Source organism: Podarcis pityusensis (genome assembly GCF_964106645.2).
Source record: "Podarcis pityusensis genome assembly, chromosome: 1".
Taxonomy (NCBI): Eukaryota; Metazoa; Chordata; class Lepidosauria; order Squamata; family Lacertidae; genus Podarcis; species Podarcis pityusensis.
Window position 1 is genome coordinate 130,899,571 of NC_138028.1, and position 23,113 is coordinate 130,922,683.

The 23,113-nt window shown below is 43.6% G+C and overlaps 1 protein-coding gene across 2 annotated transcripts in view; it reads left to right on the top strand.

The window, feature by feature from the left end:
• Positions 1-23,113, top strand: part of PARD3B (par-3 family cell polarity regulator beta) — a 599,449-nt gene that overhangs the window by 199,799 nt on the left and 376,537 nt on the right. For both annotated transcript variants that reach the window (XM_081015796.1, XM_081015795.1), the window contains exon 11: positions 11,202-11,387. In XM_081015796.1, coding sequence (XP_080871922.1) covers positions 11,202-11,387 — 186 coding nt within the window. The remainder of the gene's footprint in view (positions 1-11,201; positions 11,388-23,113) is intronic.

Genomic DNA, 23,113 nt, shown 5'->3' on the forward strand with positions numbered 1-23,113 from the left:
TGGAAAAAGGAAAGGCCTCTCGTCGGAAATCCAAAGATGGCAGTAGTATTTCTCTAAAGCAGCAGGGATGCGGGTGGCGCTGTGGTCTAAACCACTGAACCTCTTGGGCTTGCCAAACAGAAGATCGGCAGTTCAAATCCCCGTGACGGGGTGAGCTCCCGTTGCTCTGCCAACTTAGCAGTTTGAAAGCACACCAGTGCAAGTAGATAAATAGGTACCGCTGCGGCGGGAAGGTAAACGGAGTTTCCATGTGCTCTGGCTTCCATCACAGCGTCCCGTTGCGCCAGAAGCGGTTTAGTCCTGCTGGCCACATGACCCGGAAAGCTGTCTGTGGACAAATGCCGGTTCCCTCGGCCTGAAAGTGAGATGAGCGCTGCAACCCCATAGTCACCTTTGACTGTCCAGGGGTCCTTTACCTTCTGTGAAGCACTAGTAAGAAGGGGAAGGAATTGTAGATCAGTAGTAGTAGTAGCCGGCTTATTAGTTTTTTGTTTTCCACTATCCTCCAGTTTTTAAAAATTGCAATGCTTTTGAATGTGTTTATTTTCTTTAAAATCTCTTTAATAATACGAATGAGTAAAATCAGCATTGGCATCGGGCGTTCTTAAATTCTTTTACTGATTGGGTAAATTACTGACACTATGAGGGATTGCTGCCAAAGGAAGAATGGAAAAAAATTCGGGTTGGCACTTTGTTTTACTGACATGTGTCAAATCCAGCTCTATTTTAAGGGTATGGATTCAGCGCCGCATTCATGTCCAGTTACTACAGTTGATATAGCCCATGAATTTTCAGTCGTCTGTGATATGTAGGAGAAAAACATTTGACTGCAGCAAGTGTTTAAATTTAGCAAAATTACTATTTTTAGTTGTTTAAGATTCTAGAGTTGCCAAGTAATGCCAGCTGTCATAAAACTGATTGGGAATATATGCATCCTTGAAAACAGATATTGGAGACGTGCTTGCAAATCTTCCTGCCTTGAGACGTTTCTTAATGAGATGTCTGGTTAGTGAAGACCCTCATAATTGAATTGCGACATGTAGGCTATCAGTGGACATTCATGGTGTTTCACAGCATACCTCATTACTGTATTTTTCTGTGTATAAAATGCCCACATGTATAAGACAACCCCTATTTTTTAAAACCAAAAATTAAGAAATTAAATTGTTTAGATTTTTTTTGGGGGGGGGGCTGGAGGTCACTTCTGCCAATCGCTCACCCGCCTGCCCTCCACTTCTGATCTCTTTGCACAGCCACTGCTGATCGCACACCTAGCCGCAGCCAATTTTCTGCCCGTTCACTGCCACTGAAAGCCCACCTGCCCACTTACCGCAGCCGCCAATCACCTTGCCCACCTCGCCACAGCCTCCAATCGCCTGCCCAATTGCCGCAACCGCAGCTAATCACCAGCAGGCCTTGCCACAGCCACCAATCACTTGCCCAGTCACTGCTGCCAATCTCCTGCTTGCTGCTGCCATTAATCGCACGCCCCCCCCTTCTGCATTCACTATCCATGTATAAGACAACACCCAAATTTTTTTTTTTTTTTAGCAAAAAACATCATCTTATACATGGAAAAATACGGTCGATTGCATTGCTGCTTTTTAAATAAGAGAAATGTACTTTCCTCTGTATATGACATTTTAGTTTCCCTGTATCATGCCATGGTGTGTGTTAAACTAGTGTTTTCTTTGTCAACTTCGGTCTTTGTTTGGTTTTTTGCTTCCATTGTGACATAGCTGGCTAGCTACAAGTTGCCATCCCCAAGTGCAGAGGTAGACTTCTGAAGCTTAGCTGGAAGGAAATAAAATACGGTAAATGGAGAAGGAAGAGTACTGGGAGAGTAAGGGCTGGACTGGAGGAGAACAGCTGGGGTGGGAAATGCAATACTGAAGGCAGGACCTGCTTCTTGAGTTCTGTATTTGTACCAGTAACTAATATGGGCTTTACTGTAAGTACTCCTGTATTGCGTGCAGTACTCTCCTCCCAGGAGTCTGTTAAAATATCACTTGATATTCCTGCAGAAGCTTAGAATTAAAAGCTAGATTCGTGTTTGAAAGCACACTGCAGTAATTCAGCAAATAGATAGCACCTGGGCTAGTCGCAGGGAACTATCTGGGTAGGACCATATAACACCGGTCCTGAAAGATCTTCATTGGCTCTCAGTACGTTTCCGAGCACAATTCAAAGTGTTGGTGCTGACCTTGAAAGCCCTAAACAGCCTCGGTCCAGTATACCTGAAGGAGCATCTCCACTCCCATCGTTCTGCCCGGACACTCAGCTCCAGCGCCGAGGGCCTTCTGGCGGTTCCCTCATTGCGAGGTTACAGGGAACCAGGCAGAGGGCCTTCTCAGTAGTGGCACCTGCCCCATGAAACACCCTCCCAGCAGATGTCAAGGCAATAAACAACTATTTTACTTTTAAAAGACAACTGAAGGCGGCCCTGTTTAGGGAAGTTTTTAATGTTTGACGCTGTATTGTTTTTAATATTTGGTTGGAAGCCGCCCAGAGTGGCTGGGGAAACCCAGCCAGATGGGTGAGGTATAAATTATTATTATTATTATTATTATTATTATTATTATTATTATTATTTATTATTTGTTATTGCTGTCCAGGATCTCCTTTCTGACTGTATCACACAGCAGTTCTGCTATAGCCTCACTGGTACACTTAGTAGTTTATTACTGCGTCGCAAGTGATATAACGGTTTTTCACAGTGCTTCTCTTTTCACCTAATGGCCAGAGCGAACACAGCCTCTGCAATGAGATGCTGCATCCATAAGCAGCTGCTTCATTGTTGAAATTTTACTAATGGCTTCCTATTCCTCAAGCTGAAGCAGATCAAGCCTGTTTTTTCATTACTGCAAAGGTAATGAAACTAATCTCACTGCTAAGAATGTATAAGCGTGTTACGTTCCACAGATAAGAAAACCTGATGTGAGGAGAATAAGATCAGAATGGATTGTTCCTAAACTAGCTGGTGTACATTTATTATTTTTTAACTTACAGTAATTTAGATAGGATTGAAACAAACAAACAAAAAATTTCCAGTAGTACCTTAGAGACCAACTAAGTTTGTTATTGGTATGAGCTTTCCTGTGCATGCACACGTCTTCAGATACGATAATTAGATATGATTGTCATTCATTATACCAGGGGTCAGCAAACTTTTTCAGCAGGGGGCTGGTACACTGTCCCTCAGAACTTGTGGGGGCCAGGCTATATTTTGAAGAAGAAGAAAAAAGAATGAATTCCTATGCCCCACAAATAACCCAGAGATGCATTTTAAATAAAAGGACACATTCTACTCGTGTAAAAACACACTGATTCCCAGACCATCCACTGGCCGGATTTAGAAGGCGATTGGGCCGGATCCGGCCCCTGGGCCTTAGTTTGCCTACCCATGCATTAAACCTGACAGAGGCAGACCCCTAAGGGCTGTTCAGTTTAAAAAGAGAGCAGGGACTTTGGAGAGCCGACCAAGCACAAACATAGGTCACCTAGCCACAGCCTTCATTGTGGTGAGGTGTATTGTATTTCTGTTTAAATTATAGTCATTATTTCCAAATAATGCACCTATACATATAAATTAGGACATGCAAATATTATGCAAATGTGGCCCCCTTCTTTTATTTGGCGTTGCAGTCTTCTTTTGGCATTGTGAAAGTGCCCACCCTAAATTTCAGAGCTTTGTGTAAACCACTTATTTGCTTTCCAGAGAGCTCCGGTGGGGTAAATAGCTGCGAAATATTATGGATTCCAAACTGGATGTAAGCGGAGAGCTGAAGGAAACCTAATACTTGAAAATGATTTAGTATATTTATATCTGTCGTCTCGCTTCAACACATTTTAACAACTCTATTTTGGTACTGATAGCATGCCCACACAGTCTGACGATAACCCGGCAGATTGGTGCAAAGAACTAATCCATGCACTCACTCCCTTTTAATAAACCAATAAATCTTAGGAAAAACATGAAACACCTAAATTTGTGTGTCATGTTGTTTTTGGCGCTGTGTTTATTTTGGTAATCCAGTCACTTAGCTCTGTATTTATTTAGGAGTACAGTTAGAATTAGAACAGTTTGTTCCCAGAATCCTCTAAATTGTCATTATTATTATTTTAAGAAAAGAATACTTCTCTCCTGTATTGTTGCTTTTTTAGATTCTGCTACACTGAGATTTATTGTGATCAAAGGTTTGGCGTGTTCAGACTAAGTATTTATTAAAATACCCATAATAAAATTGTTGCAGATGGAAATGGAGAACATTCCGGTGATAGATATGAACAGGTGTGCAGAATATTTGTTGTTACACAAGCACGTTATATAAATTGAGATAATTGCTGTGCTCCAATTAATTCTGTTGCTCCATTGGAAGTGGGAAGTAAAGTTAGCAATTTGGTACAATAAAATAACTTGGCAAAAAAGCAAGTAAACACACAGGTGCACTTGTCTGTACGAAGATGTACGTGTGGTGCTTCGACAGATGGGTACAGCTATCTGCAAAAGTTTCCCAAGAAGCTTATATTGTATTGCTTATATGTTAATGGAAGAGATGGACTTTGAGGTCAGTAGGATCCCTGCCATAGTGGTGCTATAGCTTAATTATTCAGTAAAAACTCTTTTCCCAAATCTGTATAACACAGCATTTTATTCATATTCTTGTCATGGGAAAACTGAAAATACATAATATGGTGGTACCTCGATCTATGAACTTAATTTGTTCCGGAAGTCTGTTCTTAAACCAAAGCATTCTTAAACCGAGGCGTGCTTTCCCTACTGAAGCCTCCCACCGCTGGTGCCCTTCCACCGTTCGGCTTCTGTACATCTTCCGAGGCGAAGTTCACTAGCTGGAACACCTACGTCTGGTTTTGCAGAGTTCGTTGCCTGAATAATTCGTTAACAGGACTGTTCGTAGACCGAGCTACCACTGTTGTTGTTGTTTAGTCGTGTCCAACTGTTTGTGACCCCATGGACCAGAGCACACCAGGCACTCCTGTCTTCCACTGCCTCCTGCAGTTTGGTCAAACTCATCTTGGTACCTTCGAGAACACTGTCCAACCATCTCGTCCTCTGTCGTCCCCTTCTCCTTGTGCCCTCCATCTTTCCCAACATCAGGGTCTTTTCCAGGGAGTCTTCTCTTCTCATGAGGTGGCCAAAGTATTGGAGCCTCAGCTTCACGATCTGTCCTTCCAGTGAGCACTCAGGGCTGATTTCCTTCAGAATGGATCGGTTTGATCTGCTTGCAGTCCATGGGACTCTCAAGAGTCTCCTCCAGCACCATAATTCAAAAGCATCAGTTCTTTGGCGAGCTACCACTGTAGACTGAGCAAAATATCTGTTATTGCCCCTTTAAGAATCTACATTTTTCCAGCAAGGGGGTGGAGCCTAGAAGGATTGGACTTGCACACCCAGGCTCATCAGTTTCACTCCAGCATTTCTTGGACATTGTAGTCACTGGGAGCTGTCCGTAGTGCTGAAGTCACTGCCCTGCTGTGTTGCTTTGCTTGCCTTGCTTGTCTCCAGTTGCACAATGGTCCATTAGACCCCCACCAACTTCAGTCTCCCTGTAGCCAAGCCTGCCTACTTTCTTATTTACAGCCAGTCCAGTGGGTCACCCTGTATGACACTTTCCTCTTCCTTCGACTCAGTGTTGCCCTTGTACAACTCCGCATGGAACAAAGTGAGTTAGTTGGCTCTCCCTATCTTTGGCTCTGGCGCCAACTCTTGGTCTCCCTGCCTTCTGCCCGACCAGTCCTAAGGGACTCTGCAGCCACCACTGTGGAGACAGGGAGATCAGAACAGCTTCAATGTTTCTTGAAATAGGTGTGTATATAGAGTTGAATTACCTCGGGTCCATGATGGCCTTCCTACCATCGCTCTGCTTTTTGTTGAATTGACAAGAAAAGAAAAATTGGACAGCTTTTCACAGTATGATCCCTTACAACTCCTTCACACTTCTACATGTATCCCAGCCTTATCTGGTGCTGTTTCAGTATCTGATCTGTTTAGCTCATGCGTGTTTTTTCAGCTGCATTTATTTTCTCACGTTGTGCTTTTATTAACGTATCAATTTTGAACATTGTCTCAAAACTGTTGTGGGGGGGGGGAGTGGAATATTCAAAAATCCACTAGATAGATAAATCTGTGTTATCTCCTGGCCAGGATCTAAATATACCAAGGGTGCTTGGATGTGGTACTGTGGTCTAAACCACCAAGCATCTTGGGCTTGACGATCATAAGGTTGGCAGTTTGAATCTGCACATCAGTGCCAGAGGTTTGCAAAGCTCAACCTGCCTTATGGTAACCCAGCTATTCAAGTGCATGTTCAGTTCTACATAATACCAACACATCAGGGACACGAGTGGTGCTGTGGTCTAAATCATTGAGCCTCTTGGGTTTGCCGATCAGAAGGGTTGAGCTCCCGTTGCTCTGTCCCAGCTCCTGCCAACCTAGCAGTTCAAAAGCATACCAGCGCAAGTAGACAGGTACCGCTGTGGCAGGAAGGTAAATGGTGTTTCTGTGCGCTCTGGCACTCGTCACGGTTTCCCATTGCACCAGAAGCAGTTTAGTCATGCTGGCCACATGACCTGGAAAGCTGTCTGCAGACAAACGCCGGCTCCCTTGGCTTGAAGCGAGATGAGTGCTGTACCCCACAGTCAATTTTGACTGGACTTAACCATCCAGGGGTCCTTTACCTTTACTTGAGTTAGCATTGAAGGATCACACTTCAAAACGACCTTGACAGATTAGAGAACTGGGCAAAAACAAACAAGATGAATTTTAACAGGGAGAAATGTAAAGTATTGCACTTGGGCAAAAAAAATGAGAGGCACAAATACAAGATGGGGGACACCTGGCTTGAGAGCAGTACATGTGAAAAGGATCTAGGAGTCTTGGTTGACCACAAACTTGACATGAGCCAACAGTGTGACGCGGCAGCTAAAAAAGCCAATGCAATTCTGGGCTGCATCAATAGGAGTATAGTATCTAGATCAAGGGAAGTAATAGTGCCACTGTATTCTGCTCTGGTCAGACCTCACCTGGAGTACTGTGTCCAGTTCTGGGCACCACAGTTCAAGGAGGACACTGACAAACTGGAACGTGTCCAGAGGAGGGCAACCAAAATGGTCAAAGGCCTGGAAACGATGCCTTATGAGGAACGGCTAAGGGAGCTGGGCATGTTTAGCCTGGAGAAGAGGAGGTTAAGGGGTGATATGATAGCCATGTTCAAATATATAAAAGGATGTCACATAGAGGAGGGAGAAAGGTTGTTTTCTGCTGCTCCAGAGAAGCGGACACGGAGCAATGGATCCAAACTACAAGAAAGAAGATTCCACCTAAACATTAGGAAGAACTTCCTGACAGTAAGAGCTGTTCGACAGTGGAATTTGCTGCCAAGGAGTGTGGTGGAGTCTCCTTCTTTGGAGGTCTTTAAGCAGAGGCTTGACAACCATATGTCAGGAGTGCTCTGATGGTGTTTCCTGCTTGGCAGGGGGTTGGACTCGATGGCCCTTGTGGTCTCTTCCAACTCTATGATTCTATGATTCTATGATTCTATGATTCTATGCCACATGCATGCCATAGCTGAGTGGAAAGAACTTTGCAAAACAGTTTGTGATATTGTGTGTCATGTATTCTGCTTTTCAAAGGGAAGAAGCCTCAGTGGCTTTGCGTAAGATGTGAAAGAAGGAATTTGCATTCCATGCCTTGTATTGAGACATGTAATAAATAAATTGGATAGAGGTGGGAGAGCTGGAAGATGTGGCTGCTAGATGGCTAAAAAAGAGTGAATTGGAAAGAAGGCCGAGGGAAGGATAGTTTGTTATGAAGAAAGAAGAGAGAGAGAGATTAAATCTTCAGCTATCCCAAGCAGATTTTGAGGGCGCACAGAAGGCTAAAGTGCGAAGGAGAGGAAGGTGTAAGTCTGCTCTGCTCAAACCTAGGCAGTGCTAGACACAGCCCACATACAGAATATTTATACGGTCTAATAAAAATGCACCCAGTTCTGTCAACTTCAGAACAGTAAACTATCTAAAGGTGGTTTTATAGCTTGGAAGAACGACGAGCAGTTGGCTCTGATCTAACCACAGTGCATGTGTGTTTTCTGATTTACTTTTCAACAAATTTCCATTTGGCCTTGTGTTTTTATTTGTACAAAACTACTTGTAACTGCAGTGATCTAGAGCTGAGTTAGTTTTTCAAAATCATAATGTCAGAAACCCAAAAATATTTCCTTTACTAGATTATTATTATTATTTATTTATTTATTTATTATTTCTTGAAAGCGGGAGCTTTTATGACTCAGTGATTGCAAAGTAACATTCATTTTCCAATAGGACTAGTTGGACAGTTCTGTTCTGAAGGACTCAGACTTGCACATGAGCATCTTTTATTTTTATTTAAAAATATATATCAGAAAAGTTAACAAAGAACAAGGGAAATGGATAGCTAGATCAGACAAAAATTATTAATGTCAACATCAGGCCACTTTTATGTTTTCCAATTAAATGAAATGCATTAACTTTGTCATATGATTAAATATATTAAATATTTGCTCTTGATACTTATTGGAATTGAGGTTCAGTAGACCTTGCATATCTCTCCCCCCCCCCCCATATGGAGGCTTCCAGATTAAAAGTGTATTATTTATTTTAGTTTTCCACAGGACTAAAAATAGTAGGTTTTAATTGCATTGTGGGAGCACCTGATCAATGGTTTTAGGGGTGGAAACTACTTTCTTTCATAGTTCATCAATTTCAATGGTGGTCCATAAAAGAGATTTTGGGGGAGCATCCTGATTGGCACTCTTGACTAGGACCAAGTCAAAGATTATGTGTAGAAGTGTTCATATTTGAATGATGAACAAGTTGTTCTGTTGGTTATTTTGCTTCAAATAGAGGTGAACTTGTTTGCCCATTTAGTGTGAGGACAGGAACTGCTGTGCTAACCTCTGAGCTCTCCTTGTGACAGCATCATTTAGGCTAAACTGTTTCATTTTATTACATTGCATTAGTTGCCAGTTGATTTCAAGGTCCTCACATTGGCTTTAAGATCACCAGGGCTTCCAATCAGATGTGTAACCTGCTTTATTACTTTGCAACTTTCACCTGAGCAGAGTGGTGCGGGAATAACAGGAGGGGGGTGGAAAAGTCATGTTGTGATGCCATGCTGCTTGCATCTTCCTGGTTATCTGGGCTCAACGAGTGAGTCTGACTATGAAGAAACTGAAAGAGCAGCAGTAAAAAAAAACAAAACCATGGAAGAAGCAGTGCTGTGAATAACACTGGTGGGATGAAAAAGTGGGTGTTCCGTTGGGGACTGGATTAGGGGATCTCTACCATAGACTGGGTGGCGCTGTGGGTTAAATCACAGAGCCTAGGACTTGCTGATCAGAAGGTTGGCGGTTCGAATCCCTGCGACGGGTTGAGCTCCCGTTGCTCGGCCCCTGCTCCTGCCAACCTAGCAGTTTGAAAGCACATCAAAGTGCAAGTAGATAAATAGGCACTGCTCCGGCGGGAAGGTAAATGGCGTTTCAGTGCACTGCTCTGGTTCGCCAGAAGCGGTTTAGTCATGCTGGCCACATGACCCGGAAGCTGTACACCGGCTCCCTTGGCCAATAAAGCGAGATAAGCGTCGCAACCCCAGAGTCGGCCACGACTGGACCTAATTGTCAGGGGTCCTTTTACCATAGAACATAATATCCTTCTGGACGTTTAGAGGGGCTGGGAGCTGGGGGCACTGTCATACAGTGGTTCCGCTCCTTCCTCCTGGGCCGTGTTCAGAAAGCGGTGGTAGGGGATGAGTGTTCAGACCCCTGGGCTCTCACTTGTGGGGTGCCTCAGGGTTCTGTCCTCTCCCCCATGCTTTTTAACATCTACATGCAGCCGCTGGGAGAGATCATCAGGACGTTTGGGTTGGGTGTTCATCGGTATGTGGATGATACCCAGCTCTACCTCTCTTTCAAATCAGAACCAGTGAAGGTCCTGTGTGAGTGTCTGGAGGCAGTTGGAGGATGGATGGTGGCTAACAGATTGAGGTTGAATCCTGACAAGACAGAAGTACTGTTTTTGGGGGACAGGAGGTGGGCAGGTGTGGAGGACTCCCTGGTCCTGAATGGGGTAACTGTGCCCCTGAAGGACCAGGTGTGCAGCCTGGGAGTCATTTTGGACTCACAACTGTCCATGGAGGCTCAGGTCAATTCTGTGTCCAGGGCAGCTGTTTACCAGCTCCATCTGGTACACAGGCTGAGACCATATCTGCCCGCGGACTGTCGCCAGAGTGGTGCATGCTCTAGTTGTCTCCCGCTTGGACTACTGCAATACGCTCTACGTGGGGCTATCTTTGAAGGTGACCTGGAAACTACAACTAATCCAGAATGTGGCAGCTAGACTGTTGACCGGGAGCGGCTGCCGAGACCACATAACACTGGTCTTGAAAGACCCTCATTGGCTCCCAGTACGTTTCCAAGCACAATTCAAAGTGTTGGTGCTGACCTTTAAAGCCCTAAACGGCCTCAGTTCAGTATACTTGAAGGAGCGTCTCCACCCCCATTGTTCTACTGAGGTCTAGCACCGAGGGCCTTCTGGCGGTTCCCTCACTGTGAGAAGCCAAGTTACAGGGAACCAGGCAGAGGGCCTTCTTGGTAGTGGCACCCACCCTGTGGAACGCCCTCCCACCAGATGTCAAAGAGAAGGACAACTACCAGACTTTTAGAAGACATCTGAAGGCAGCACTGTTTAGGGAAGCTTTTAATGTTTGATGGATTACTGTATTTTAATACTTTGTTGGAAGCCGCCCAGAGTGGCTGGGGAAACCCAGCCAGATGGGCAGGGTATAAATAATAAATTATTATTATTATTATTATTATTATTATTATTATTATTATTATACCTTGGCTTCACACCCACCCATACTTCTCTGTATATCACTTTTGCTTATGGAAACTTGGGGAATTTTAATTATATTTGTATTGTAATATAAATAACCTCTGATCCACTTGGGGTGGGGGGCATTACTTTCATGATGATTTCCAGTTGACCATGTTTTAAAAAAAGAGAATCAGGTAATATGCCTCCTTTCCCTCAGTGTATGCCTCTCAAATCATTGACATGCAAAATGCAGATCAGGCCACCTGAGAAGTAGGCGTTTATTTAACTCCTGCCTGTTTATGCAGATGTTCTGCTTCTCTGTCCAACAGAAAGGAGAATTCTACTGCAGCGCTCTTTCGCTTGACACCACAGAGCAATTGACCTTTGAGATCCCTCTGAACGACTCGGGTTCGGCCGGACTTGGTGTGAGCTTAAAGGGCAACAAATCTCGAGAGACTGGGGCTGACCTTGGGATCTTCATCAAATCCATCATCCACGGAGGTGCTGCTTACAAGGTATGGGGAAACATCAGTTATTTTATTTTATTTTATTTTATCCAATACTTTTGAATGTAAATATGAGAACAAGTTGCCAGGTTTGTTACACACACAAGAACAGTGTGTGTACTTAACTGGGTCAATGAAAAGGTCCACACTCTGCCCCATCATCTGTCTGACCAACAAGAAGCCACCAAAGCTTGATGATGATGATCATGGATTTTTCCTCTAACAAGGAGTTCTGTAGTGTGGCTTATTCAGGTGAGGCTGGATGGCTGATACAAGTCAGCCATGATAGGAATTGCTGCAGGAGAACCATTAAGTGTGCATATGGCTCTCTGTCACCTTCCTTTCATTCACACTTTCGCTTCTTCTTTCGCTCTCCTGACTTGGCAGCAACTTGGCAGCAACTGCAAATACCCCCTGACTTGGAAACACCAGGCTCCTCTCAACTATTTGCTGCACATTCTTTCCAGTACATGTATCAAGTGTTGCTTGTTCTTAACACCTAGTAGGTTGAAAATGAAGTCTCCTGTTTTTGCTTTTGGAAGCCTACACTCTACTCTTATCAAAAGGGACGCGGGTGGCGCTGTGGGTTAAACCACAGAGCCTAGGACTTGCCGATCAGAAGGTCAGCGGTTCGAATCCCCGCGACGGGGTGAGCGCCCGTTGCTCGGTCCCTGCTCCTGCCAACCTAGCAGTTTAAAAGCACGTCAAAGTGCAAGTAGATAAATAGGTACCACTCTGGCGGGAAGGTAAACGGTGTTTCTGTGCGCTGCTGTGGTTCTTAGTAATAATAATAATAATAATAATAATAATAATAATAATAATAATTTATTATTTGTACCCCGCCCATCTGGCTGGGTTTCCCCAGCCACTCTGGGCGGCTTCCAACAAAGATGAAAAATACACTAAAATGTCACATATTAAAAACTTCCCTGTTGCTGGCTACATGACCCGGAAGCTGTACACCGGCTCCCTCTGCCAATAAAGTGAGATGACTGCCGCAACCACAGAGTTGGTCACAACTGGACCTAATGGTCAGGGATCCCTTTACCTTTACTTTTACTCTTATCAAATTGTCTAAATTCTTATGAAACAATGGTGTACAAAGGTAGGATAAGATCAGTGGGATAAGATAAGTAGTTTCTTTAAAAATTAAACACATTGAGTTGGAGGAAGCTAACCAGACTTCAGTGATAATAGACTTGGCAAAAGAGACAATAATAGATTATTCAGCCCTGCCATCTTTTAAGAATGCGATGAATCAGAATGCTTTGCAGTGAGGATTGGCTTCTCAAAATGACACCATAGAGTCCCATAATGGAAATATTTGAATTGACCTTCTGTAAATGAGTAAGGAAGAAAACCTCCAAAATTTTATTTTTAGGTTGTGTGGCAACAACTAATTTCTCCATGAATATTCAAAATCCTTACATAGAATTCTACAACATGTTCTGTTTCTGCCGCGGAAGCTTCGCAGACATCTGTTCAGAATGCATTTGCGAAGGAAGCTGACTTACGCTGAGTCAAATCCATTGGCCCATCTAGTTCAAGGCACCTCCCAAAATTAGAACGTGAATGGTACCTCTTCCTCTCTGCAAAGACACCAGTGCACACACACGACTGTCCCATGACCCCAACCATCTAAAGTCCTGCAAGTTCTTTCAGTGCCAGGGATAGAACCTGGGACCTTTTCTGCGTACATATGTTCGTAGTCAACCACCAAGCTATGGCCTGTCTACTTACTATATCAGAGGCGAGCCAGCAGTAAATCACACCATGAAAGCTGGTGTTAACTCTCTATGAGCAGAAACACGATCCATTCAAGCGTGTCAGGCCTAATGCATCACAGGCGTGTCAGGTTGGAGGATGGATGTGGCTAACAGATTGAGGTTAAATCCTGCCAAGACAGAAGTACTGTTTTTGGGGGACAGGAGGCGGGCGGGTGTGGAGGACTCCCTGGTCCTGAATGGGATAACTGTGCTCCTGAAGGACCAGGTGCGCAGCCTGGGAGTCATTTTGGACTCACAGCTGCACACAGAGGTGCAGGTCAATTCTGTGTCCGGGGCAGCTGTCTACCAGCTCCATCTGATACGCAGGCTGAGACCCTACCTGCCCACAGGCTGTCTTGCCAGTGCGGTGCATGCTCCAGTTTTCTCCCGCTTGGACTACTGCAACACTCTGCGTGGGGCTACCTTTGAAGGTGACCCAGAAACTACAAATAATCCAAAATGTGCAGCTAAAGTGGTGACTGGGAGCGGCCACCGAGGCCATATAACACCGGTCTTGAAAGACCTATATTAGCTCCCAGTATGTTTCCAAGCCCAATTCAAAGTGTTGGTGCTGACCTTTAAAGCCCTAAACAGCCTTGGTCCTGTATACCTGAAGGAGCGTCTCCACCCCCATCGTTCTGCCCAGACACTGAGGTCCAGCTCCGAGGACCTTCTGGCAGTTCCCTCACTGTGAAAAGTGAAGTTGCAGGGAACCAGGCAGAGGGCCTTTTCGGTAGTGGCACCCACCCTGTGGAACGCCCTCCCACCAGATGTCAAAGAAATAAACAACTATCTGACGTTTAGAAGACATCTGAATGCAGCCCTGTTTAGGGAAGTTTTTAATGGCTGATTTTTTAAACTTTTGTTGGAAGCCACCCAGAGTGGCTGGGGAAACCCAGCCAGATGGGCGGGGTATAAATAAATTATTGTTATTATTATTATTATTATTATTATTATTATTATTATTATTTATTATTTATTGGCACAGCAACTCATCTCCAGTAGGTCTTGCCCCCATGAAGCAGTTTCTGAGACTGAAGCCTCCCCACAGCTGCCTTAGTCCCCTCCTCTACAGGTGTTTTTTTTTTTCCAGTCAGAGACTGTGTTTGCACATCTCTCTTCTTCAAGTCTCTTCCTGTTCTGGGAGACCAGGGAACAGCAAGCTTGTCACAGCAGGGGAAGGGGACACCCATGACTTTTCACCAGCCTGACTCCTCTCTGCCTCTTGGCCTCCCTCCTCCCCTGCTTCAGCTTCTCCCTCTGATTCTGGTCTTCTCTCTACCACAGACTCTCCCAGCTCACTAAACCCTGTTGCCCCCTCAGCTTCCAGTACCTCCTCTTCCCAGTCCTCTGACTACCTATTGTTGTTCCACCATGACTCCCCAGGCTCTGAGTCTTCTTCCCTTAGTGGTTTCTCCCACCATTTCTTTGCATCCAACCAGTCCATGACATACTACTTGCATGTTGTGAATATTGCATGCTCTTTGTATGTTTCAGTTTGCCCTGCATTTTTGTAAAACTACACAAGTAATACAAACCTCTAGGGAGTGTGTGTGTGTGTGTGTGTGTGTGTGTGTGGGCAGTTGTACCTCCTTTTTATGCATCTTTTACAGATACTTTCCCCCTTACCTTATGAATGAGTTCCTCTGTTTTCTTAATACTGGGTGGAATTATTGCAAGTTTCCGAATCTTATATCTTCTTTCTCATTGCATCCTTGAAAAAGTGGTTGTAGGTATAATTGTTTAAAAGGAATGGCACATGTTGTTATTTTTTATTTCTACAAAACTTACCTGCAGAGAGTGAAAGTACCTTAGAAAATCAGTTATTGAAAATACTCGCATTTTTTTTAGAGTAACTTCCTTGAATTTTCATGTTTTCATTAAGTGAGTCAAACTCTGTTTTATGCAGCAAACTGCTAAGCCACGAGGGTGCCTCCATAACAACATTCTGCCATTTAGAATTCTTTCTGTGCTGCTTTACATAGTCCCCAGGGGCAACACAGGTGGGCCCATAAACCAGCCGAAAAGCAACGAAGAGACACAATTCTTGATTGTAGAAATAAATTCACCGAGCCTATGAATTGAAATAAAGTATATCCCGTTTATGTGAGAAATTAAAAACTACTTCCCCATGTTTTTATTGAATAATTAAAATAGTATTGTGGACAAAAATGTGTGACTTGGCAGGAGTTATATCAGTTGCATAAAACTTAATTATTTCTGAGCTAAACAAATCAATAAAAGAAAGTGCTTCTGGGTTTTTCCACCATGTTGCAATGCAATTAGTATTCTACACTATTGTTTTGATTTGTAAGATTTGAATAGATGTAAACACCCAAAAATAAACAAACCCTTTCTAATTATTTAATAGTATATTGATTTTCCTAAATAGACATTATTTTTAAAGTCAATTCCTAAAGACACCCCCCCCCCCCTCGAAAGAAACACTTTTCCATCAAATTATGTACATTTATATCCTGGTACTCCTCTAAATAGGACAGTTTGCTGTATGGCTGATGTATGCGTTATTGAAAATATATTAATCAAGTAATTGGCATGTATGGTGAATACGTAGTACATAGTTACCTTCATTCCCTTAAAGGGGAAAAACCATTCAGTTCATTTCTATGAGAAAATGGGCCTTTTTTAAACATCCAAACTTTAGATCTTACTGTTGGTGTTATTTCCTTCGAAGTCTACTCCACGGTTAAACAGCTCTTACTCTCAGAAAGTTATTCCTGGTGTTTAGTCAGAATCTCCTTTTTTTGTAACTTGAATACATTGGTTCAGGCCCTAGCTTCCAGAGCAGGAGAAAACAAGCTTGCTTCATCTTCCATCTGGCAGCCCTTTGGATACTGGAATATGACTATCATATCTCCTTTCAGTCTCCTCTTCCCCCCTCTAACTCCTTCAGCTGTTCCTCATAGGTCTTGATTCCCAGACCCTTGATCATCTTGGTCACTGTTCTCTGTACACGTTCCAGCTTGTCCATATCCTTCTTATACATATGAAAGATCACAATAAAAAACATCACAGCACCAGCCCTTTCCTTAAAAGGGAAATAGAGAAGGAATAGAGAAGGAAGTCCCAAAGGGCTGATTGCAGCAAGCTGTTGATTCTGTAGGTTCACCCTATCTGTGCTGAAAAACAGGAGGAATAAAATTGCAAGAAAATAGAATAACAATCATAGAAAGTCAGAATGAATGGCATGAAATATATTCCATAATGGAATAGAAGGTTTATATTTCTACCAACTTACCAAATTTTCATGAATGTTGCCAGATAAACTCCAGAAGGCAATTGGTTCTGATCCTGCCCGCGGGTCTTAGTTTTCCAACCCATGGTATACACTTTTAAGAGAAGTTTCTTTTGCCTCCCTTTTAGCGTATAGTTGGCAATATTGAAAGAACAGGATTCATTCTGACATGGAGATAATCTTTTAAAGAACACAAACAAAGCTTTAGTGATTATTGAAGGACTCCTGTTTTTACATTAGATAATTGTGTCTTCATTTCAATTGTTTAGTTGCATTATACCTCTTCCCCTCTGCCTGCCCATACAATACAATCAGGTTCTTGGGCTTGAATCTATTTATTTATTCTAATTGATTTTTGTAGGCAGTGTATGAATTGGAAGGGGTCACATTTATCTATGAGTTCTGATCTACCCTGACCTCCAATCCATTAAAAGAAAACACCCCAACCCACTCCAGTTTGGACACTATTGACTACCATGCTGAATGTGGGAGGGCAAGGACAGAGAAGAGACACACGAACTGATGCTTCAGTACAATTTCAATACAGTCGGCTCGCAACATACACATATTTTAACATTTCCCAAGCCATTTCAAGTTTACTTGGAGAAAAACAGCGCAGAAAGAGCTTTCACTCTCTCAGACTTCTTTACTGGGCTCTGGGAGGCTCTTGGAAGCAAGTCGGAGAGCTGGTTTTGGCTATACAGTGGTACCTTAGGTTAAGTACTTAATTCGTTCCGGAGGTCCGTACTTAACCTGAAACTGTTCTTAACCTGAAGCACCACTTTAGCTAATGGGGCCTCCTGCTGCTGCCGCGCCGCCAGAGCAAGATTTCTGTTTTCATCCTGAAGCAAAGTTCTTAACCTGAAGCACTATTTCTGGGTTAGCAGAGTCTGTAACCTGAAGCATATGTAACCTGAAGCATATGTCACCTGAAGCGTATGTAACCCGAGGTACCACTTTACACGATTTCGCCTTTCCACGCTATCTCCAGAAGGTAACACATGCAGAAATTACAAGTGAACTTCACTTCTTCCCTGGTCCTCTACATATACTGTATAATAAGCCCCTAGAAACTATCATAGCATGCATTTCTTTTTTGGGGGGGGAGCTAATACCCTTGGGGAGAAAAAGGCAATAAAAGTCAAAATTCTATTCATCTTTTTAAAAATAGTTCAGAGTGAAATATTTTTTTTTGCTTTTTGTGGCAGAGTTCTACCTTGCACAGCACTAGTTTTTGCTATAAAAATTTAAATTATGTACATTGAATTGAATTGATGCTTTTGAATTATGGTGCTGGAGGAAACTCCAGAGAGTCCCATGGACTTCAAGAAGATCAAACCGATCCATTCTGAAGGAAATCAGACCTGAGTGCTCACTGGAAGGACAGATCCTGAAGCTGAGGCTCCAATACTTTGGCTTCCTCATGAGAAGAGAAGGCTCCCTGGAAAAGGTGGGAAAGATGTTGGGAAAGATGGAGGGCACAAGGAGAAGGGGACGACAGAGGATGAGATGGTTGGACAGTGTTCTCAAAGCTACCAGCATGAGTTTGACCAAACTGCGGGAGGCAGTGGAACACAGGAATGTCTGGCGTGCTCTGGTCCATGGGGCCACAAAGAGTTGGACATGACTAAACGACTAAAAAACCACAACAACATTAGAAAGAACATGACTAGGGGAGTGCAGATGTTCGGGTGGATATGCACATCTGTAGATGTGGGATTTTTATCTACTATCTGCATTCAGGCACTCATGTACACACTTTCCAACCTTAAGATTGGGCTTCCCATTCTTAGCATGAAATTCATAAAATATCTTTAATTTTTTCCTTGCTGCTCTTGATTTTATGCGTTTCCTCCTTTAAATACATTCTGCTCCTTCCTAGAACTGTAAATGTTGTTTGCTTGAGGGTATACATTGAATTTAAGTGAACCGAAGTTCAGCTGTGAAACTGTAACATATAAAATCATTATTTTTTGTAAGGATAGTCCCTTTACAGATAGCTTGTGATAAGCGAGAGGAGAGAATGTGAGTGTGAAGCTAGTCTAATAAATGAGTTTCAGAAATGCCTTGGGATAGCATCCAGGAAAGAGGTTAATACTAAAGCAAATTCAATTTTCCCCCCACTGTAATATTGTACTAGAAATACTGTTCTTAGTTATAAAGGGGAATTGACTGCTCTGTAAAATGACAGTATAGATCCTTAGAAATTGCAGGAAATGACTTACCCAGCACTGGGAATCTTCGCCCACTCTATTGAAGAAACAGTGCTCAAAATGCTGACTATCTATAAGGATCAGGGAGTCCATTAAGTTCACCCTTTTTAGAAGTGAGAACTCAGAAGTAGAGACGTTTGTTCAAGCTGTAGCCTCTATGGTATTGGTGAGCTTCTACTTGCAGCCTTTGCAATCTCTCCTTGAGGTGTCATGTAAACCAGTGATGAGCAGAAGTTACATCAGGATCTGCTAGTAGATCTCTGAGTGATTTGAAGTAGATTGATGGGGATCATAGTTCCGTTTTTTTATAGAAATTACGTGTCAAGAATTAATCCCCCTGCCCACCAGTTCCTCTAAACTAGGCACATCCAACTTCCAAGAGACTGTGATCTACTCCCAGTATAAAAGAACTGGCTGTGATCTACTCATTGCCAGGAATGAGAAGTGACCAAAGTCTTCAACTTTTTTGGGGAGGGGGATGCCCCAGAGTTGTTGAGCTTTCGGGGGGATCATTAAAGATCATACAGGCAATCACTTTCCTTAATACCACGATTGACCAGGGACACACCCACGATCGACCGGTAGATCGTGATCAACCTGTTGGACGTGCCTGCTCTAGATCATGCTGCTGAAATGGAAAAAGCTGGGTAGGTTGGAAAACCAGGGGGAATATTTTTATTTTATTGATTCTGTAGCAAAATAACATTTACCTGTTACAACAAAACTTGAGTGTTACATACTTATATCAGTCACCTATAAGAAGAAGAATTGAACAGGGACACTATCGGGTAATTGAATCACTGCCCGCATTGCCAAGGCTTCAACTGTCAATGACGTAGCTTCTCCATAAGTACGTGTGAGTGGCTGGAGGTGACATTATTGCCATATCTGATACATGGGGACCATGCCTTGTCAAAATGACGGTGTTTTGTCGGACCTCTAGCAACCCTTCTATGTTGTGTGAGTTGCTCTGAAAGAACTAGATCCCAAACCTTCCCTTGCCATCCAGTCAGAAACATACCTTGGAGTCTTTTCAGATGGAGAGGTGATCCCTAAACAGGCAGCAGTAAACTGCATGACAATTGGTCCTTATGTATAAGGGGGGGTGGTCGAGATTCGCATCTAGTGGCAGAAGGGCCAGAGCAGGGTTTTAGTTTGATGGTCCACCCAATAATATTGGGAACAACATCAGAAATGTGTCACCAAAACCCAGTAAGCTTGTTGCACTCCCACCATAAATGTATGATATGTATGGTAACCTCAGGGTTAGATTACTGCAATGCATTATGTGTAGGGCTGCCTCTGAAGATGGTTCGGAAACTTCAGCTAGTGCAGAATTCAGTGTCCAGGTTGCTCACCGGAGCAAGACGGTTTGAGCATATTACACTGATCCTGGTCCAACTGCACTGGCTACCAATTAGTTTCCAGGCCCAAATCAAAGTGCTGGTTTTGACCTATAAAGCCTTAAACAGTTCAGGACCACAATACCTCAAGGACTGCCTCTTTCCATACCCGGACCCTGAGATCATCTTCTGAGGCCCTTCTTCGTGTGCCTCCTCCTTGAGAAGTCTGGAGGGTGGTAATATGAGAACGGGCCTTCTCTACAGTGCCTTCCCGTCTATGGAATGCTCTCTCCAGGAAAGTTCACCTGGCGCCTTCATTATACACCTTTAGTTGCCAGGAAAAATGTTCCTTTTTAACCAGGCCTTTGGTTGACTTGATTGACAACCTATCCCCTTTTAAAATGTGGGGTTTTGGGGGGGGGGGTGTTATTGGTTGTTGTTTTTATTTTGATTATGTATTTTGTGGATTTATATTTTGGTTTTATTCTGTAACCGCCCTGAGGCCTCCAGGTATAGGGTGGTATATAAATTCAAATGATGATGATGATGAAGGTCTTCTTATAGTCCCACCAGCATTGGGATGAAGTCACAGAAGTTATATAAGAGTGCTTGACCAGGGTCGACTGCTAGCGAAAAGCAGTACCTTCAGCACTGGACTCTGGCTGAAATGGTCTTTATAGGAGACTGATATTCCATGGCCCTTTGCTGGTGTAATAATATTGAGCTAATAATATACCATAGTGAAGGAATGGGTTTCTGTGTAGTCAGTTTGAAACGGGACCCCAACCCCCCCCCTTTTCTTCTTTCTCCAAGGGAGCATTTCTAAAATGCATTAACTTGAGCTGTTGAGCAAATGCATAACAAGAACACAGCTGTATAAACAAACCTCTCTCCTTTATCAGTCACGGCAATGGATGACCTTGGCTGTTCCAGTGGAGTAGGGATGACATGTCTGGGTCTTATCTTACCACACTCTGATGCACAGACCTAGTCCGGGAACAACGCCAGAGTGTGTTCTTGGAGTTGGTGACCTCTTGCTCCAAGATAAGAGTATAGGAACAGGAATACCCTTTTATGGTCAGAAGTACAGGAAGGAAAACCCTTTTATGGTTAAGAGTACCAGAGCAGGAACATCTGTGATGTCAACCTGCGTGTACAAGCTGACGTGGCTGGATTCCTGGGGAAGGGGGAGAGGGTGCCTGGAGGATATATATACTGCATGTAATCTCTCAGTGGAAGACAGGAGTGCCTGGCGTGCTCTGGTCCATGGGGTCACGAAGAGTCGGACACGACTAAACGACTAAACAACAACAAATCTCTCATTTCTTTGGACTTGCTGTGGACGCACCACACAGGTGCCTTTCTGCTGTCCCAGAGAGCAGAAATAAAGAACTCTTTCTCTGAACCAACCCTCGGTGTCATTTGACCTCCTTCCTCCCGTCCGGGAGCAACGCAGAGCCCACCAATCGGTAAAGTCTAATAAGGCTACAATAGTTTATTGAACTGTGAATGAACAATGTGCCAACATCCTCACCCTTCACCATTCTCTTCCTCCTTTGCATGTTTCATTTCGGTGCCTTTATCATGGCCTGTTAATTCACAAGGCCTCTTTGTGGTCCTGTAAACTATGGTTATTGGACCAGCATTATTACAGTTCTCACCCTAAGCTCCAAGCTCCAGCTTTCCTGACTTGCAAAAAAGACAAGATCAGCACACCCCAAGCGTATCCCGCCGTCTGCTCAGAATGGAGCGAGACACCCCTCTACTTGTCCTTAATTTGTAGGACAGACATTCCAAGCTCCATTCGAACAAATCTTCCATAGGTTTGAAGATACTTTTAAGGACTCTGAAGCGACGCTAAAATGGCTAGAGCGAAATGTTAACAAAAGAAGGGAGCTTTGTGCTCACAAAAAGTGGAAGAGCTCTTCAAAACCTCCATGAAAAAAGATCGCAACAATAAAATACTCATTCTTTCCTTCAGCCGTTGAAATGAATGATTTCTTTGGTGAGGATTTTATTAGAATACAAAAGATGATGAATACCGTGTCTAATGCCTGCTTTGTGCTTCTTTAATAGAAAGTGGGGGGGGGGGGGGACCCTTATCTGTTGCAGATCACATCCTCTAGGTGAATTCCTGCCAGCATTGTCACAGGGCACACTTCCTTTGACTTTGGCCTAGAAACGTTCTTACGGATTCTTCGCCTCCCCAGTATTTAATTATCTCTGTCACTTCTTTCATGCAGTATATTTACATAAAGGATGTGGAGTGGCAGATTTAAAAGGAGAAACCGGGGAGGGGGGATCCAAATAAAGATTGCATCATATATCTTACTATGAAACCATCACAGTGGAAAATGATTTCTGCTTGTGTGCCGCTGTGTGAACAATTTAAGACTTTGGTATTTGTGCGTCTAACTTTGAGTGGCCCATGTGGCCCAAGTATTTTAAAGAGCTCTTCTTTCATTATTTGCCGACTCTAAGCAGGGGACAGCATCTTAAAAAGCAGAGATATCACCTTGCCAACAAAGGTCCGTATAGTTAAAGCCATGGTTTTCCCAGTAGTGATGTATGGAAGTGAGAGCTGGACCATAAAGAAGGCTGATCACCGAAGAATTGATGCTTTTGAATTATGGTGCTGGAGGAGACTCTTGAGAGTCCCATGGACTGCAAGAAGATCAAACCTATCCACCCTGAAGGAAATCAGCCCTGAGTTCTCACTGGAAGGACAGATCATGAAGTTGAGGCTCTAATACTTTGGCCACCTCATGAGAAGACTCCCTGGAAAAGAGCCTGATGTTGGGAAGGATGGAGGGCACAAGGAGAAGGGGATGACAGAGGACGATATGGTTGGACAGTGTTCTCGAAGCTACAAACATGAGCCTGACCAAACTGCAGGAGGCAGTGGAAGACAGGAGTGCCTGGCGTGCTCTGGTCCATGGGGTCACGAAGAGTCGGACACGACTAAAAGACTAAACAACAAGCAGGGGAGGTTCTGCTCATACTGCTGTCAGTCAAAGTGGCATGTAATACAGTGGTACCTTGGTTCTCAAACTTAATCCGTCCCGGAAGTCCGTTCCAAAACCAAAGCGTTCCAAAACCAAACACTTTTTTTAATGCTGCACTGACAGATGTGTCCCCCATGTGGTGCACATTGTAC